Here is a 19,249-nt window from a genome sequence, read left to right on the forward strand (position 1 = left end):
AACAAAGTTGCCCCGGGCTGAGCTCACCTTACAGACGGGAGACAGATGCAGAGAGAGGAAGAGACTTGCAGAGCACCTGCAGGCCTGCCCTTCCGCCCGGCCCCAGACCATCTCCTGAAAGCGCCGGGTCGCTCCTCCAGGTCCACGGCCTGAGTGGTAGACCCAGACCACCGGCCATCGCCGCGTTCTGCTTCCTCGTCCGCGCAAGTGGGACAGGCCCGAGCCGCGAGGCCGGCGTGAGGCCCGTGTGCATGAGAACGCAGCCCAGCCCCACGCACGGAAGACCGTTCCTGTCCTGTCCCTTCGCTGGCCTTTCTCTTCTTTCCTTGAAGGACTTTGAAGGACAGGAACGTTGCTGCCATCTAACGTGATCATGGAAGGCTTCGTGGAGGAGGAGAGCCTGGCCTGAGCCTCAACTTTGGGTGCTGAAGGGAGGCCGGGGCCAAGGTTATTAATAGGCCTAGCCTGATGGGCCCAGGGAGGCTGAATGTGATACAGACACCCAGCACCACAGTTGAGGAGTACCTGACACCGGAAGGGGAGGGGGCCGAGGGCTGGGGGGAGCGGCACCTCCCAAAATAGCCAGAGCAGAAGCCTATATAGGTAGCTATCCCACCACCAGGCTCACTTCCGACAGGACCTCCCACCAGCCCAGCCTTTCCCACTGGTTCAGCCCTCCACCCCCAACCAAGGTGAGTGGCAGCCACTGGGTTAGAGGAGGATGGAGGGACACAGTGGGGAGGAGGCCAGCTGGAAGGGACAGCCTTCCTCCCCTTCCCCAGCTGACACAGGGCTGGGTGAGGGCACTGAACAGTAGGCAGTTGTGGAGTCCAGGCCTGAGAGTGTGAGTTCCTGGGCTCCCCATCCTCACCCCTGCTGTGGCTGGGGCAGAGCCCTCCTCTGGCCCGGCCTCAGGTTTTCCACCTGTAAAATGAGAGGGGTGGAGCCAGACAGCTGCAGACGCTGGTGATGCCATCAGTGGGCAGAGGAGGCAGGAGGCAGGGGTATGGAAGGGTGATGGGCTGAAGCGATAGCGTCTGATGCTGTGCTGGGTGGACTTCAGCCCAGAGAGGGTGTCAGGTTGACGGCAGGCTTCTGCAGCAGGAGAGATGGAGGAAGGAAGAGAAGGGTGGGACTCTGCTGAGCCTTCGCCACAGGGGTCGGTGTTGGAGACTCAGCCATGTGGGACTTGGTGGGGCTGGGCCCGAGCGCCGGGAGGAGCTCCGTGGAGCTGTTACCGAACTCCAGGTCCGCAGCCCCGGGAGTGGGCCCCTCTCTGCCACGGCCTCTCCGCATGTCCTAACGCCATTCACTGACTCTGGGCCTCAGTTTCCCTGCCAGTGTAACAGCAGGATCCTTCGGCGGGGCAAACAGTTTCTCCAGCGGAGGCTTCTGGCATGAGCTGAGCCAGGGGCTGACATGGTAGCACAGAAGCCCAGCAGCCCAGTTAACAGCCGTGGGGCAGGGCAGCAGGGGCAGCTGAGGGGTCCAGAGAAGGCCTCCCACCAAAAGAGGTCAGGTCGGGAGTGCGGCCTGGGCGACGTGGAAGCCAGACGGAAGGCTGTTGCTGAAGGAGCTGACTCACAGGGAAGGGGCAGCCAGAGCCAGCAACGTCCTAAGGTTTCCAAGAAGGGCAGCCATCCAGGGCCAGGCTGAGGGAGAGTGTTGACAGTGGACCGATGGAATCTGAGCTAATGGGCAGCTGGGTAGTTCTCCCTGCTACCCCCACCACCACGAAGGCTCACCAGTCTCAGGCCCTGCCCACCAGCCCATGCACCTTAAGTTAGAGTTTCAAAACCCCTCCGCAAGGGACCACCACCAACAACAACACAAGGGAGGCAGACAGAGCTTAGAGATGGGGGCGGTCACAACCCAAGGTCACACAGGGACGGAGTGCAGCCCCAGATCTGGAACCCAGGCCTCCCGGCTCCCTGCTCCGTGCTCCACACAAGAGGCAGCTGGTTGCAGCTTGAATCCTTGAGAGACCGTGGGAAAGAATGCAACTGGTTTCTGGCTGCACAAAGATTAGGAAGTGTCACATTTCCAGAGGTGACGTTCAGGCTGGCAGCCCTGCTCAGTTTTGGCGTCTGGAAAGTGTGGTCTGAAGGTGCCACCCTCTCCCCAATCCTGGCCCTTTCAGTCTCCAAGCGGGGAGGGTGCACAGAGATTCCCAGTGGCCTCTCCTGTCTCACCTTCGAAAGTTCTGTGGGGCAGGAGGAGTCTGGGCCCGCGTTATACCCGCCCCAGGCTCCGAGGCTCAGGGGGCCAGGAAGCAAGGAGTTCTGGAGATCTGAGAAAGGTCCTTTGAAAAGTGAGAGTAGAAAAGAAATTAGGTTTCAGGATGCGCATCCCTGACCAGATGTGGGACGGGGCTCCCGCAGAGCCCAAGGAGGACCCGCCTACCTGTGCCCCACCCCCCAGCATCCCGTGGGTCGGGTTTCCAGACCTGAGCGCTCAGATTTTGCAGCACAAAATTTGCATCCAGGACAGACAAGAGCGGAGGCTGAGTGAGGTAGGAGCAGAGAGAGAGTGGCAGCAGGGCCACGGGACCCACGAGGGTGTAGGTCTGGCCCCTGCCTGTCCATATCCTCCCTGAAGCGGCGGGACAACCTCCGAGGTGCACCGACCCAACGCCCTGAGCTGCACCAGGCTGGCGCCTCCTGTGTGCCCTTGACGGCAGGCGAATCCTCCAGACCTGGCTGGTGATGCGGGCAACCCATAAAGTCCAGAGGTCCCCCCTTCTCCCCGGCGCCCTGGTTGCAGCCCCTGGGATGGCGGGACCCCTGACGGGGCTGTGGCGGGGGCCGGGCCGCGCGGCGGGACCGGGACGAGCTGCTCTGGCTGCGCGCCCAGCCCCGCGCCCCCTGGCTCTGCGCCAGGCCGGCCCGCGTGCGCCCGGCGCGCAGCACTGCAGCGCCGGTCATATGAGCAGAAATGATGAGAAAGGCACTTTTTAATCTTTTCGCACTTGCTCTGCCCGCTCAAACAGTTGCAGGATGTCGATGACAGACTTGCTCAGCGCGGAGGACATCAAGAAGGCACTGGGGGCCTTCGCCGGTGAGCAGCGCGCTCCCTCCTCAGCCCTCTACCCTCACCCACCGCCCTGGCCCCTGCACCCCTCTGTCCCTGCATCCCGTGGGGCGCCGGCGGGGCGGGGAGTGGGGGTCCTCAGCATTTCCCAAAGTGGTCCGGGGGGACTTGGATCGGGCGGGAAGGCGGGGCACCCTGCCGGAGCAAATGAAAACTTGCAGGCTGCCAAAGGCTGGGTGGCCGTGCTGGGAGGGCTGGGTCCTGGGCCAAGGACGAGACCGGGGTCCTCGCGGTCGCCCGGGACTTCCCCTCTAGGCACCGGGCGCGCTGCAGGCATGTACGCCTTCTCTCCCACCCCTTCCCTCGACCCCCGTTCTGGACAGGGTGCTTCTTGTCCAGCGGTGGGCAGGGCTGCCCCCACCACTGTCCGAACCCCCAGCCCGGGCTCAGAGCCCCTTTCCAAGGGACCCGAGAATGAGGTGACCTTCCCAGGCCGGCACTCCGCTCTGCCTGCCCAGCCCTGTCGAGCATCCTCGGCTGTAACTTCCAGCCTGCTCCGGCTGCCCAGGGGGAGCGGCTGTCTCACCTTTCTGAGCAGCCCTGGACTTGCGTGCTTAGCTCCCTTCCTCCTCCCTCCCATCACCCGGACGGGGAACTGAGGCTGCGAGCCGGTCAGAAACTTGCCCAAGGTCACCCAGCAGGCACCAGTGGGGTTAGAACTGGGTCTTGGTCCCCTGTCCCAGCGTCAGCCCTGGGTGAAGGGAGGAGAACATGACTCAACCGGACACCCCCTCCCAGACACACGGTACTCCGTCTAACAGTGCGCCCCTTCCCAGGTGCTCCTAAAAGGAGTGCTGGACATAGAACATGGGGAAGGGGGAGCCCACTTCCTTTCTGCTTGGCGCCTCCTCCCCTGGGCATGAAGAAGGTGGGGTGCTGAGATAACCCACTCACTTCTGCTTGACCCTCCTTGCTCCCTCAAAATAGAAACTTAACTGGGGAGCCTTCTAACACCCCCAACTCCCACCAGAATAGATTTCTGCAGCAAAGCGGGGATTTCTGGGTCCTCAACCCATGGTGTGACCTTGAGAGAAATGTGTCCTCTCTGTGTTGATTTTCTGGTACCACAATCTGTGGCCAAGGACAGGTTGCCTCTTCCCCCACCCTTCGCCCCCTCCCCTGCCCCAAAATACACAAACAAGTTCACATCCCCTCTAATTCCTCCCCCCACCCCCACTCCGCCCCCACCTGAAAGACTCCCTGAACACCTGATGCCCGGCTGCCCCCAGAGGCTCCCCCACCTCGGTGAGGGGCCAGTGCAGGGTGGGGGCAGGCTCGGGGGCCAGGGCAGTCCGGGTGCAAGCTCACTCCTCCCGCCTCTACCTATGTGACCTTGGGCAAAGCACCCTCTGGGGCCTGGCATCCTCAGCCCTCCTGTGGAGGCGTATCCCCTTTGTCCCCCAGGACTGACACAGGGGAGTGAGCCAACAAATTCTGTGACACCCTCTTCCCCTCCCCACTGCCCGCTCCGGTTCAACCCGCTTCTCTCCGCCCCACAGCGGTCGACTCCTTCGACCACAAGAAGTTCTTCCAGATGGTGGGCCTGAAGAAGAAGAGTGCGGAGGACGTGAAGAAGGTGTTCCACATCCTGGACAAGGACAAGAGTGGCTTCATCGAGGAGGACGAGCTGGGGTAAACTGAGGCCTGCAGGGCTGCCGACCTGGGGCTCGGGGAGGGGCAGGGGGCGGGACTCTCCCAAAGCCCGTCAGATCGGCCTGCTTCTGCGCCCCCCAGAAAACAGCCATGCCCGACCACGTTGCTTCCGGAAGCATAAAATCCTCAGCAGAAAGCACGACTGACTAGGTTAAATTGTAGCGACTTGATATTGCTAATGGAATGATGCTACTTAATAATTTAACACGACGGGAGGCCATTTTCCTCCGCCTGACACCACAGGCATGACAGGGAGTGCTGGCCTGAGACTTCACTGGTCCCTCCGTCTGAAGGCACCTTCCACCCGCCTGTGGATCCCGACCCTTCTGCACCCGATTCTGGGTGAATCGGGGCTGCAGAACCAGCTTTGGGGGTTCAGGAGTCCAGGGAGCAAAGCAAAGGAGGAGAAGGTCGTGACAAGGAAAATGTAGAATGGCACCAGCGAAGGAGCCTCCCACTGTAACCCTCTTGGCCACCTGGCCCATGTCTGCCGACCCGGCTGTGACCTGTGTTGCTCTCTGGCCAAGACTGCCTTGAATTTTGTCAGGAAGAGAAGGGGTGAGGGGGTGGAGAGGAGCCTTTCAAGGGAGGACTTCCCCATCCACCCAGTCTTACCCCAAACCATCCCACAAGGATACCCTCGCTAGTACCTTCTCCTTCTATCCATCCATGCCCCCCCCCCCCACACACACAGGAGCTGACTTCTACCTGTCCTCCAGGTATCACCTTCTCCAGACTCTTCCTTCCCCTCCTCCCGGAGCAGATGGGTGCCTCCCCCAGCACCCCCTCCACATCCCACACTGCCTCCTGCACACCGTGGTCTCTCCCAGAGCATCTGACCCCTCCTCCTTTCTCCGGGCGCCTTCCTGAGATCATCCTGTGCCTCCCACCATGTCCAGCATGGCCCCGGCTCAGAGAAGACACTTTTGTGTTGGTTGTGTTGGCTGAATAAACAAACAAGTGCAGGTGCCCTGCCTGAAGTGTGGTCAGCCACCACTGAGGACAGCCTGTCCTTCCCACAGCCCCACCCGGGAGGCACAGCCGCAGCCCGGCCGCTGGCCCAGCACCCGCATGTGCGCTGCTTGCTGCGGTTCCAGCCGCCCACTTCCCCTGCGCGATGCCAGCCCACCCTCCGGACCGCGCTCTTGCAAGGTGACCTTGAGCTGACTCCCTCCCTGGCTCTCCTTCCCAGATCCATCCTGAAGGGCTTCTCTGCAGACGCCAGGGACCTGTCTGTCACAGAAACCAAGACGCTGCTGGCCGCGGGGGACAAGGACGGGGACGGCAAGATCGGGGTCGATGGTGAGTGGCCGTGACCGGGCCTGGGCACGTGTGGGTCTTGGGGTGTCTGGGTGCTGAAAGCGCGAAGCTGTGTCTGCCACGTGAAGGGAGAGCAGAGGGCACACAGCCCCCGAGATCAGAAGACAAGAGGCAATCTGTTAGGCACGAGAGCTCTGTCGTGCAAGCCAGGCAAAGAGAAACTGGTGTATTCGTCCTGAATTTGAACATTCCCAAAAGAACAGGTTCTTTTTTCTTTTTTTTCTCCCTACCTTGTGGGGAGGGAATTCAGGAGAATTTGGGGTTTTCCGTGAACTTTGCCTGCACCATTTCCTGGGTTTTATCACGGCTCTGTCTGGACTGTCTGCGACCTTGGGTATTCTCTCTCCTCCGGGCCTCAGTCTCCACTCTGCAACCCGAGCAGATGAGGCCGGCTGATCCCCAAGGACCCTGCTGGCTCTCACGTTCTCAGATTCCAAGGATGGAAATTCCTTATCTCCTGTCCTCCTCAACATCTTGTCAGGGTGTCCTGTAACTTCAAGTCTCAGACCCGTTTGGGCTTCACCCAAACAGACCATTCCAGCATTGTAGGAGAGCCAGGAAAAATAGCCCGCCACGGATCGGCTGGGAAGGAGGAAACGGAATATCGCTCTTCAAGCTTAGCTTTCAGGGCAGGCGAGGGGCCGGTGGTCCAGCATCTCACATCCTTCTCCGCTCAGCTCTAACCCACATTCCCGCAGCCCATCCCGGTGTCATTCTCTGTCTTAGCATCACACATCCTGGGAGTTTTCTTAATTTTGCAGGTGGGCAAAGCGAGCTTGAGGAGCCTTAGCCTATTCGAAGAGCTAGGAAGTCAGTGGTGGGGAGGGGGTTTCTAATCAGGTCTGAATAACTCTTCCCAACGCGCTCCTGTGGCGTCTCGTGTCTGCCCGTCTACATGGAAACTGTGTAGGTGCTTCACCTCTAGGTCCGGGCTGCCTGGGGTCAAATCCCAGCTCTGCCACTTTCTAGCTGTGTGATTTGGGCAATTCAAGTAACGGCTCTGTGACTCCGTTTTCCTGGCTCTGAACTGAGGGCAGTGATCGTTGCTATGTCTTGGGTTTTTCGTAAGGATCAGTTGTGTCGCTGTGTGAAGTGTTTAGGATAGTGCCCGGCACAGAGAAAGTGCTACCGTGCCTCCATTAATTGTACTCGTCCTTTTACCCTCAGTATCTAGTCCATACCTGCCGCAAAGTAGGCACTTAATAAACCTCTGTTACCTGGGTGTGAAGTCCAGCCCCCCATGCTCTGCGTCCTCTCTGCCCTTCACCAGCTGTGACCTTGGCCACACGTATGTCCCCTTGCCAGACACATAGGGTGCACAGTTTTATCCTAAGACCTGCTTGGGCTCGTTGTGGAAATTCAGTGGTTATAGACAGAAAATTGCTTTGGGAAAGGTACAAGGATTCTGGACGTGGGTGTAGTTGATTAAAGTTTTATGTCAGAAACGAGAATAGAGAACCTCTAGCAAGGTCAGACGCGCAGGATCGCCTGGTCCTGCGATGACAGCTGCCCCTTCTGTGGCTGGCAAGGAGGGAGGGGCTTAAAGGAGCCGGAGTGGACGGAGCTGGAGAGAAGCTGGTGGCTGGTCTTGGTGACTCCAGTAAGCGGCCCGTCTCCCCCACACCCCCGTCCTCAGCAAGCCACTTCTCAGATAGCTCCACCAGAGCCTGGATCCCCACCGTACCTCACCCGGGCCTCCAGACCCGCCCCCCTCCCCATTTCTATTCGCAGCCAATACGCCACAGCTCAGCCGCCCTCATCAGGGTCTTCATGGCTGGCTGCTCACCAACAACCTAAATGATGAACAAAACCAGGCCAGATCCTGGCCTGCTTCCTTAATTCCCTCCTTCCCTCCCTCCCTCCCTCCCTCAGATCTCAAAGAGCTTACTAAACTCTTCCAGCAGTTACTGGGAGGCAACCCCGTGCTGGTCAGTGGGAGAGATACAGTTGAATTAGGTCCAACTCCCAGAGGCCCCATTTCCTGGCCACTGAGCATCGCAACCCCGAGCCCCAGTTTCTCGGTCTGTAAGTGGGGCACAGTAACACATCTCTCGCTGGGATTTAGTGAGGCGTCCATGACATGACGTACGGGAGTGTTGAGTGCAGTGCCCAGCACATAGTAAGTGCTCAACAAACAGCACTGAGATACTGTTTCTATTCTTTCTGCACGTTGCTTACAGCTCTGTGTATATGTTTACACAAACGAGCAGTAACTCCAGGCAGAGGCTGGAGGCGCGGGCCAGCTCTGTGGAGAGGGAGAGACCTCGGGCAGGTCTGGCGGCTGTGGGCAGGAATGGCGCAGGCTGCGGGGCAGGGGAGGGAGGTTCAGGTATCCAAAGGCACTAAGAGGGGGGTGTCTAGGGCATACTTAGAAAGGGGCAGGATGATTGGTTTGTCCAGGGAAGCATTTGCCCAGAGAGGTATTACCAGGGTGTGTAATATCTGCCGAGCCCTGTGCTGGGGTCTGCCAGAGGGCACATCGTTTGTCCTTGGGATGACAGAGGACACGAGTGTAGATACAGACAGAACAGCTCCAGTCCCCAAGGTGACAGTGGACTCGAACCCAGGCCCGGCTGGCAGCACAGGCAGGCTCAGGCCAACCTGGTGAAGGTCTGGGGAGCAGAGCAGACACAGCAGGGTGGGGGTGGGGCAAGAGATGAAATAGGCGGTGAGACCAGACCACCCAAGGTGGGCCCCGCATTTGTGGTCGAAAGATGTAGCTGCCTCCCGGTCCTCGCTGCCACCCCAAGCCCAGTGCTTCTGGAGGGCCATGAGAGGGACGGCGTGGTGATGCCCCGCGGGCAGCGAGATGGGAGGCAGAGCCCACTGCGCGCCCCAGGAGCTTCTGTCTCAGGCTCTCCGCTTGGCTGCCTGCTCCCTCTAAGGGCTGAAGGGTCTGAGCCTTCCACCTGCTGGAGGATGCTTCCAGCTCCTGGAGGGACCTAGGGCAAGTCACAGATCCCTCTGACCCTCCTGTGCTTATTTATTAAAATCAGGAGTCAAACCACTAGCCAGTCACCGGGGTCCCTCCCAGGGGTGGCCCCGTTCGGCTCTTAGGCTCGGCTGTGCCCTTGAGTAAGGACGACAATAACGTTTAGCTTCATGCAGCACTTCCTGTGTGCCAGGCACAGTGCTTAGCATTCTGCTCATTGACTCTGCCCAGCTATCTTTGAAGTGGGTACTGTTCCTGTCCCCGTGTAGAGGTGACGACACTGAGGCTCACAGAGGCTGAGTTTGCCTTAGCGTCCGTGCCTAGGAAATGACAAGGTCAAGATCGGAGTTCGGGTCTGTCTGGATCCCAAGCACATGCCTGTGCTGCCTGCTTCATTCATTCATTCATTCATTCATTCATTCATTCATTCATTCGTTCATTCATAGTTTAATGAGCTTCTATCATCAGATGATTTGTTTATTGGTGTATGGCTTCCTTCTATCTCCCCTACTGGCAATATCAGCCCCATGAGAGCAGAAACTTTGTTTTCTTCAGTTTTCACCCAGCACCTAGAAAAGGACACATAGTAGTGGCACAAGAAACGTGTGTTGAACGAATGAATGAGTGAATGAGAGAATGCACATATGTCCAGCTCTGGGATGCAGTGACAGGAAGTATGCTGTCTTGGGAGAGGTCTGTTGGCTGAGGCTAGAGACCCGTGTGGGCTGGGGGCTTGCACGTGGCAGGTGCAGGGGGATTCTCGACCCAGGGCCCACCGCCTTCTTCAGCACCGTTTGCCCTTCTGAAGGTGAGTGCTGTTTACTGAGTTTTTTAGGATCCCAGACTGAAGAGAGGGAACAGAAAGACCAAGCTCTAATGATAACCCTTTGCATTTCCGGCTAGTTCCAGGAAACTTGGACTTTCATAGACATGGTTCATTGATCCCCAAAGGCTGCCGAGTGCAGAGCTGGGAAGGGGGGTTGGAGGCAGGACAACAGAAGCTGGACAGAGGTGGAAGCTGCCCCCAACCCAGATGCAGTTGAAATTCGAGGCACAAGTAGCGATGACCCTCAGGGCGGCTCCCTTCTCACGTACTGGTTCTGCGCCATGGTGGGTCCCGGCCAGAATCACGCAGAGCGTTTTTCACAGCACAGGAGTTTCTGACCCCTCAGGTCTGCGGTGAGGCCACAAGTGGGCATTTCTACCAAGTCCCCAGGTGGTGCTGACAATCTGGGCACCCACTTTGAGAACCACTGCCTTGCAATAATCCCGGAAAGTGGGTGCCATGACTCCTCCCATTTGGCTAACGAGGAGGTGAGGCACCGAGAGTAATGCCCAGGGTCCCCGGCAGCAGAGCCAGGACGGGGGCTCCCTGTTCCAGCCAGGACCCTCTGCGGCCGGCCTCGCACAGCGTGTCCCCACCAGGCTCTCCACACCCAGTGCCTGCGCGTGAGTGTGCGGGTGGACAGGCGGTGGTTGTCATCTGGGTGGCACTTCCCGTGCACCCGGGGCTGCGCGCTGGCCTTCCCTCCTTTAGCTGCACGAGGCAAGGAAACTGAGGCTCAGGGAAGTGGGGTGACTTGTCCAGGATCACACTGCTTTTGGCATTGGGGTCTGAGCTGTTCTAATGTTGACACTCTGACTCCAAATATCTCGCTCCCCCCTCCGTGCTGTAGACAAGGTGCATGCGCGTGAGCGTGCACACACACACACACACACACACACACACACACATGCAATCTTGTCTCCCTGAAACCCGATCCCTTTTCTAATGCTTCAGGCCAGTTTTAACTCAAGAGACTGGTTTGCTTTTTGCTTCTGTTGCTAAAAAATGCGGTCATAATTATGGCCTAACCATCCCAGTCGGCCCATCCACCGGCCTCAAGGCACTTGTCTTTCCTGCTTCCTTCTGGCAGGAAATGTTCTCTTTTATCCTTAAGGAGACTATTTAACACGGGAGGGGAGGCGGAGTGAGGGGGACGCCTGCGGCTGAGGCGCCCAAGCAGTGAGGACCAGCATCCCCACCTCGAAGGGCTGAATTCAGGAGCGGCCTGGAAACCATTCCTTTTCTCTTATTTTACGTGAATTTTTCTCTTGTAAGCCACCTCGAAACCCTTTGGAAGCAGCGGAATGCCAGTCCTCTAAGGAGATGAACGTGAGTCTGAGAGCAGGGAAGTGAGAAGGATGGAAGGAACCCCCCCTCCGTCCCAGTAATTCCAGCCCTCCGGCCCCGCCGGGGTTGGGTTTCCAAGCCAGACAGGACGTGCGTGTCAGGGCCAGCCGCAGTCTTGATGGCCGGGCTCTGCGGTGTACAGTGTCTTGTCCCATCTCACTGTGTCCTCGGCCAGCCCAATCGAGCCTGTAATCCATACCGAGACGTGGAAACTGAGGCCCAGTGGGCCTTACGTGTCTAAGTCGCAGGCAAATCCTCGGTCGAATGGAACCGGGCTGACTCCGCCCCTCCCTCCAGCAGGCTGAGCTGAGACGTGGAGTTATAAATGGCCCCTGCACTTCGCAAGGTGCTGGCTGAAATCCCCCTGGACCTCCCTGCGCCCGGCCTCACGCTGCCCTGGGCACTTCAGCAGAGGGACAGAAGCGCCCCTTACGTAACTGCCCTCTGCAAACAGGAGCAGTGGTGAGGGCAGAGACCAGCCCTCCCCCCCCCTCCACCTCGGGGTACAGCTAGAGGCAGAGCCCAGGGCTGTCCACCTCCAGCGTCTGGGAAGGAGACGCACGCGGCTTGAGCCTTGCCTAAGTTAGACTCCTCCTGGCTAAGTGACCGTCAGCCTCAGAGTCCCTGTGAGTAAAATGGGGAGAAGAGAGGGTGCCCCCAGAGCTGTTCAGGAAGGCTCCTTGCAGGCTGTCTGCTGTGACCCCGGATGACCCTGCCTCCCTGTCTCCTGGGGTCGGAAAGTGATCCCTGTTGCAATAGCAATTTATAAGAAACCCTGCCCAGGAGCTATTTAGAGGCGAGGTGATAACCCAGGGGGTGGGGCCTTCCTGGTCAGCACAGGAGGGAGGGAGGGAGCCTTCCAGGCGCTGACTCAATGCTGTCTCAGTTTCACTCGGGCTGTGGGCTACCGGGGCCTCACCTGTCAGTGCCTTCTAAATTTGTCCATCCCTCAGCACCCACGCCTGGGACAGACCTAATTAGGCTCATTTCAGTTTCCCAAGGGAAAGGGAAGAACTGAGTCCTCTCATCTTCTGACCCTGTGTCTGCCGCCCCCCAGCCCCAGCCCACCTCCCATCTCTTTGTGATTGGATGATGGAGCCGCCATTGGGCTGGCCCGGGGGCAGTTAGTTCTGACCGGAGCCTCTCCCTAGACAGCAGATCGATGACACTGCTGTCCGAGTGGCAGGCATCTCTGCCGGAGACACTTCGCACCCATGATCCCATGTAGCCCTCACCTAACCCCGTGAAGACACTCAGCATCCCCACGTACGGATGCGGAGACTGAGGGTCAGCGACCAGGTTTCCGTGGAAGGGCACGCCAGAGGTGGGACCCTAACTGCTGGGAGTGTCGGACTCCTGTTTGCCCTTTAGGCTCCCCGTGCCCTCTGTCACGTTACCTCTTCCTCGTCTTCGTGGCAGGATCTGGGTGGTTATTACTGTGGTTATGTCAGCGGTGCTGCGGAGCTCCGAGGGAGGTGGGGCCGATGTGCGTAGGCCACGCAGTGCGCCAGGCCCCTCTCTGTCTGCTCAGCTGGTCCTCCCAGGAGCCGCGCAAGGAGGCGTTATCATACCCACGTTACAGACGAGAAGACTGAGGCTCAGAGACGAAAGTGGTGACCTAAGGCCACCCAGCCAGGAAGTGATAGAACAAGAGTCAGACCCAGCTCCAGGGTTGCTGGAAGGCTGAGGGGCCAGGCAGGGACAAGAAGAGGCAGGGGACAGCAGCAGGGCCAAGGGGCAGAGATAATGGCCACGGCAGAGTCTGTGCCAGGCAGCAGCCGGCATTTCGCAGGCATCTGGAGCTGCGGAAGCATCTTGATGACAACCGCAGGCAGATGCTGGCGCCGGCCGTGCACCGGGCCTGTGGCAAGAGCTTTCCTTCCGAAACAACCCAAGGAGTGCCCTTCTCCAGACGGGGGAGCTGAGGCGCATGGCGTGAAGCCCCTGGTCCAAGGTCACAGAAGCAAGACATGGGAACTGGGGGTTGACTCCTGGTCCCCTTGCTCCAAACGCTGGGAGAGCAGGGAAGGCGTCTTCTGGATGCAACGCTGCACAGGTCAGAGCACCCAGGCCTGGAAGGGTGAGGGGCCTGTCCCGGGCGATGAGCGACAGCAGAACCAAGGCTGGAACCCCATCCTCTGATGCCCCGTGCCCCGTCCCAGCATCCTACCGCCAAACCAGCGGGTGAGACCTTCCAGGGCCTGTGCGTTCGCTCGTTTGTTTTCTCTAAGCAGGGATGTGCACATTTGGAGACCTTTTTTGATAGGAGTGCTGTTCATTAATTGGCCGGTTCCCAAGAGCTCTGCCCTGAGGGAGATGCAGAATGAGCCAAAGAGGTGACCCCTGACCTCAATTTGTCTACAAAGTGCCCTTCTCCAGGTTCTGGGAGGATAAAATTAGAATCCTGTGTTCTCTGCAGAAAGCGGCAGCCTGTGGCTATTGTGATGCCCTGGCTGCTACAGGGTGGACTTCAGGTGGGCAGACGGGTCTGTCTTCAGAGGCTTCTAAAAACCCCAAGGGCCCGAAATATCTCCCATGGGCAGAGTCCAAGATGCCCGACCTTCCACCTCTGCAGAGTCCCCTGGTCAGCCTTCCTTGGTCCCCTTCACGCTGCACCAAATACCGTCCAGTGTGAAGGTGCTTAATGGGCTCTTGACTGATGAGCAGCTGAGAAGCTGTCATTTCTGGGTGAGGGTCAGAGATATCAGTGCAAGTCGAAAACATTAAGGACCAAAACCCCCTCTTGACGATCCCTCCATGAGCTGGTGTTAGCGGACAGATGGCATCTTCTTTATCCCAGGACAGAGCGCTCAGTGCCCACGGTCGGGACACACAGACAGGCTAGGGTCAGTTTTCCCGGTGAAACGGCAGGTTGAAGCCGGAGAGAGTTCATGCCTCCACCCACCCAGGACGCTGGCCCAGCAGGACCGGCCTGTGCATACTCACATAAGGGTGTTCCTGGTATCATAGGCCAAGTCCTGCCTCTGCCTCTTATTTTCCTCTGTCCCTGCCACTTATCTCTTCAGACCTCCATTTCCCCATCTGTAAAATGGGACTTGTCCCACTTACCTCCCAGGGCTGTCGAGAGAATTATAGGAGGTAAGCCAGTACTTGTTGACCCCTAAGGAGGATTCATCAGCCATCCATTCATCCATCCCTCCATCCCTCCATCCATCCTTCCATCCTTCCTTTCATCCATCCATCCATCCATCCATCCATCCATCCTTCCATCCATCTATTCCATCCATCCATCCTTCCTTCCTTCCATCCATCCATCCATCTTTCCCTCCATCCATCCCTCCATCTATCAGCTCATCCATGTGGCATTTGTCTAGTAGCACCTGCTGTATCAGGTCTGTTCTTCTAGGAGGGTGGTGGACAAGACCGGGCTCCCTGCCCTTTTGGAAGTTACAGTCTAGTAGGGGGAGACAGGTAAAAATAAGTAAGTACATAAGTAAGATCATCCCAGAAAGTGCTAAGTACCAAGAAGTACATAGGAAAGGGCTGATGTGACAGTCTCAGGGGTGGCAATGTCTGAGCTGGCTCGTGTGTCACTGTGTTAGAGGAGGTCAGGAACCTCCGGGGCAAAGAAGGAGGCCCAAGGGCGCAGCCTGAGTCACGTCCGCTACGTGGTTTTGGTCGAGCGACGGCACCCTTGGGCCTCAGTTTCCCCATCTGTAAAGTGCAGACAAAAGCCTCTCTCCATGGGGTGGTGGTGAGAACATAATGAGATAATATATGCAAAACACCTCCCATGCAGGCATTAAAGAAATAAGAATGTTAAATTCTATAGAAATGGACAATGTCAATCAAAGTACTAATGATAGAAGACATCTCAGTAGAACCACCTGTAGGATGGCAGGAGCTCATGGCTGAGGAAGCCAAAGCTTTGCCGCCTGGCTCTCGAGAGGGGTTTTTAGAGATTGGTGTTCCGGCTCTGTCCCTGCCGGTTCTGTCCCTGCCGCCTCTGTCCCTGCCGCCTCTGTCCCTGCCGCCTCTGGTTCTGTCCCTGCCGCTGGCTGTTACTGCCCCACCCGTGACCCTGGGGATTCTCGGGACCAGCTGGAGGACCCTCCCATTCTCCTACCTCGAGTCAATATCCAGGCCCCCACATCTGGTCACCTGCCTTTCCTGTCCTCGGGGGCAGGACAGCTGGGGACAGGAGAGGGTGGTGTCCATTTCCCAGGTCAGCCCCAGGAAAGGGGAGGAGCCCAGGTCCTACCCTGCCGGGTTATTTATAGACGACGGCATGTGTTGGTCTGATTGGTTTTTTGTTTTTTCACTTTTTATCTGGAAATAATTCTAGCTTTACAGAAGAGTTGCAAAAATAGGACAGAGGTCCGTGTCCCTCACCCAGCGCCCTGGCGCTAACGTTGGGCGTAACTGCGCTCGTGGGGCAGAGCAGGGGACCGCGTGCTGCGTCCAGGTCTGAGGGCGGCAGGCAGCCCCCCACCCCCCGCTGGCTCTCTGGGCTGAAGCCACTTCCTGTCCGCTGCCTCTCGCAAGGAATGCTTCCTGCCCTCCCTTCACTCCGCCGACCTGGGGCCACGGGCGCCCCAAGATACATGTCCCAGCAGGCAGGGCCGGCAGCCCCGCCGCTCATCCCCACCCACGCCGTCCCCACCGCGACACTGCATCTTCTGGAGGCGATGGGGACTTACCCGGGGCCTTACCGTGTGGCAGGCTGGGGACATGGCATCCCAGAGCCGCAGTGGCAGAGGGTGGCAAATTCCTCCTCGTTCTCTCTTGTCTCCTGAAGAGAAAAACCAGGGAAGAGACTCCCTGGCCCCCTTGTGTCAGATAAAGGTCATAGAATAGCCCCCTGCTGAGCAGCACCCCCTATGACCACTGCAGCGAGGACCCCACACCTGAGAGGACCTGGAGAATGGGGCGGAGGGGCTCACGGTGGGAGCCGGGGACCTCCTGAGCACCACCAATCTCTCCCGACTGTCTCCAAGTCAGATGACGAGAATGAGGCCCAGAGAGACCAGGTCACACAGCCCATAAGCGACAGAGCCAGAATTGCAGCCCAGGCCGGCTACTGGGTTGTTCCCAAATACACTCCATTGTCTCCTGCCCTCTGGGCCCCACCTGCAATCCCTTCCTCTCCACCTGCGATCCCTTCCCCTCCACCTGCGATCCCTTCCCCTGCACCTGCGATCCCTTCCCCTGCACCTGGGATCCCTTCCCCTGCACCTGGGATCCCTTCTCCTGCACCTGCGATCCCTTCCCCTGCACCTGCGATCCCTTCCCCTGCACCTGGGATCCCTTCCCCTCCACCTGGGATCCCTTCCCCTCCACCTGGGATCCCTTCCCCTCCACCTACTTCTCCCTGTGGGATCCTACATCTGCTTACAGGACTCTATCAAAAGACACCTCCGCTCTCTTTTCTGCTGCACGAAGGGAAGGCCCCTCTTCTCCCTGCGGGTGAAGTCTCCGCCATAGCCTTTCACAAACACGTGGCCCTGGGGTCAGGGTGGAGCAAGGTGACTGAGGTCTGGAGCTTTACGTTCCAGTGGGGGAGGCAGACAGCAAAGGAATGTGCCCGAAATACCAGAAGTAAGTGTGAGTGCCGTGAACGTGCTAAAACGTGGCTCTAGCCAAGAGCATCACTGCTCTCCCAGTGGTCAGAGAGGCGCCCTGAACAGTGACATGTGGGCGGAGACCAGGTGAGTGAGAAGGAGCTAACCATGAGAAAGCAGAGTCCACCAGGTGGGGCAAGCAGCAGGTGCCAAGATCCTGGGTGACAACGCCTTCTGCATGCTTGAGACTCCCAGAAAAGGCCAGCAGCTTGGAGCACTTCCTGCCAGATGTCGTCTTCCTCCCAATAGACCAGAAGCTCCTGTGGGGCGGGGGACCATATCCTGGCCCCTAGGCCTCCCCTCACCTGGAGGCTCTGCAAAGTCACTTCTCCTCTCTGGGCCTCAGTTTTTCCTTCTGTAAAATGGGGAGGATACTTCCTAGTCTCCTGAGGGCTTGTGATGTCAGGTGAGGAGCTGTGTGAGACAGACTTCAGCTTGTTCTGAGCACCTGTATGTGCTCTCTCCCCTGAGCTGCACGGAGATGCGACAGGCTCGGGGTCCTCCAGGGTCTTGCTCTGTCCCCCTGAGGAAGAAGAGCACCCGGAAGTTCTTGAATATGGCTGCTCCCCAGCATTGCCTTCTAACAAATAAAATAACTCATCCTTTTCCCCAGGCCTCCTAAGTCAGAAATTCCAAGCAAGGGCCCAGGAGTCTGTCTTTTTAGATTCTGCTGACGACCTTGATGGGCAGATGGGGAAAACACAATAGGTGGCCACAGACCTGGGTCTGAATCCTGGCTCTGCTTCTTGTTGCACTATGACCTCGTGAAAATTGCCAGACTCATCAGAGGAGTTTTCTCATCTGTAGAATGGGAATAATGATAAAATGCGCATCGTAGGATTAGTGTCAGAGTTAAGTAAGAGATAGTCCTGGCCAGTTTGGCTCAGTGGTTGTAGTGTCAGCCCGCGGACAATGAGTCATGGGTTCAATTCTAGTCAAGGGCACGTATCTCGGTTGCAGTTTGTCCCTGGCGCTGGTCAGGTCGTGCGGGAGCCACTTGATGTGGCTCTCTCACATCGATGTTTCTCTGTCTCTCTCTCTCCCTCCCTCCCACTCTATCTGATAAGTGGAAAAATATCCTTGGGTGAGGAATAAATAAATATATAAATATATATATATATATATATATATATATATATATTATATAAAGTGCTTAAAATAGTAACTGGCATGTGATAAACATTCAGAAAATCATCACTGCTATTATGATTGTAGTTTTTATTAATAATCTGTGGGCTGTGTGGCATCACTTCCCTCCCTCCCCTCCCTCCCTCCCTCCCTCCCTCCCTCCCACACTCACTGGCCCCATCAGCCCAGGACCTCTGCAACACATGTGAGAACCAGGAGCAGAGCCCCAGGTCGCAGGGCCCCGGTCCCAGGGCCGGTCTCCTCTGCCAGGCCCACCCCTGACTCACCTCTGTCATTTTCTTTTGCAGAATTCTCCACTCTGGTGGCTGAAAGCTAAGAGGCTCTGGCTGCCCAGGTCTTCCACCTCTCTATCCCCAACCCCCAACCTCAGCCCCTCTCGCTGCCTTCCTGCGTTTCTGTTCAGTTTGTTTATGTTATTTTTTACTCCCCCTGGTCCTCCTTCGGCCCTCAAATGACACCATTCTTCTGGAAAATGCTGGAGAAACAATAAAGGCTGTACCAATCGGATTCTGCTGCTCGAAAGGATCCAGGACAAGGGGCTGGGGTGGGTCCTGCCTTGGCTTTCCAGACACCTGTGCAGGGGTGGGGGTGGGATTTAGACAGAAAAGAAGGGAGGAAAGAGAAATCTACTGAGTCCCTCTGCATTTGTTACTGAGCACAGCACGTTACCCTTTAAGGGTTGCCCGTTACCCTTGAAACCGCCCCATCGGTAGGTGATGAAACTCCCATTTTCCAGATCCTTAAAGAGGAAGTGATATGTCTAAGCCCACACAGCTAAGACTTGTGGATGGATGAGTGGATGAATGGATGGACAGAGGGGCAGATGGATGGATGGATATCCATTAAAACTCTTTTTGTTACAAATGACAGAAAGCCAACTCTAAGTAACTTAAGCAGAAAAGGAAGGAAAACAAAGACTTGAGTGGTTATGGACCTATTAGTCCAAGGTGGGGCTTCAGGAACAGCTGGATCAGGGGGTTCAAGTGATAGCATCAGGATGGAGTACTCCTTCCCTGTCTCCAAGCACTGCTGTCCTTCGTGCTGCATCATTCGTGATGGCGAGATTCCCCCAGAGCTCCAGGTGTACATTCAGCAGTTAAAAAAAAAAAAAGTATCCTGGCCGGTGTGGCTCACTGGTTGAGCGTCAACCCATGCACCAAGAGGTTGCCGGTTCGATTCCCGGTCAGGGCACATGTCCAGGTTGTGGGCCTGATCTCTAGTGGGGGGCATGCAGGAGGCAGCCAGTCAATGTTCTCTCTCATCCATGTTTCTATCTCTCCCTTTCTCTCTCTCCAAAAATCAATAAAGAAAAATATTTTAAAACAAGAGCTTCTCTTTCCCATTCACTCC

At 57.4% G+C, this 19,249-nt stretch overlaps 1 protein-coding gene and 1 long non-coding RNA gene across 2 annotated transcripts; one reads left to right on the forward strand and one right to left on the reverse strand.

Moving 5' to 3' along the window:
* Positions 1-632: 632 nt before the first annotated feature.
* Positions 633-18,406, forward strand: PVALB (parvalbumin). The gene is made up of 5 exons (XM_036252181.1): positions 633-692; positions 2,990-3,057; positions 4,590-4,722; positions 5,936-6,045; positions 18,187-18,406. The coding sequence occupies exons 2-5, from the start codon at positions 2,997-2,999 to the stop codon at positions 18,213-18,215; spliced, it is 333 nt and encodes a 110-aa protein (XP_036108074.1). The 5' UTR covers positions 633-692; positions 2,990-2,996; the 3' UTR covers positions 18,216-18,406.
* Positions 16,665-19,004, reverse strand: LOC118624153. Its single transcript, XR_004958342.1, has 3 exons — positions 18,166-19,004; positions 17,471-17,551; positions 16,665-17,273 (listed from the first exon to the last, which is right to left on the reverse strand). It is a non-coding gene; the product is annotated as an uncharacterized LOC118624153 (long non-coding RNA).
* Between the last annotated feature and the right edge of the window lie 245 nt (positions 19,005-19,249).

The sequence above is a fragment of the Molossus molossus genome, unplaced genomic scaffold (genome assembly GCF_014108415.1).
Source record: "Molossus molossus isolate mMolMol1 unplaced genomic scaffold, mMolMol1.p scaffold_m16_p_10, whole genome shotgun sequence".
In the NCBI taxonomy this organism is placed as follows: Eukaryota; Metazoa; Chordata; class Mammalia; order Chiroptera; family Molossidae; genus Molossus; species Molossus molossus.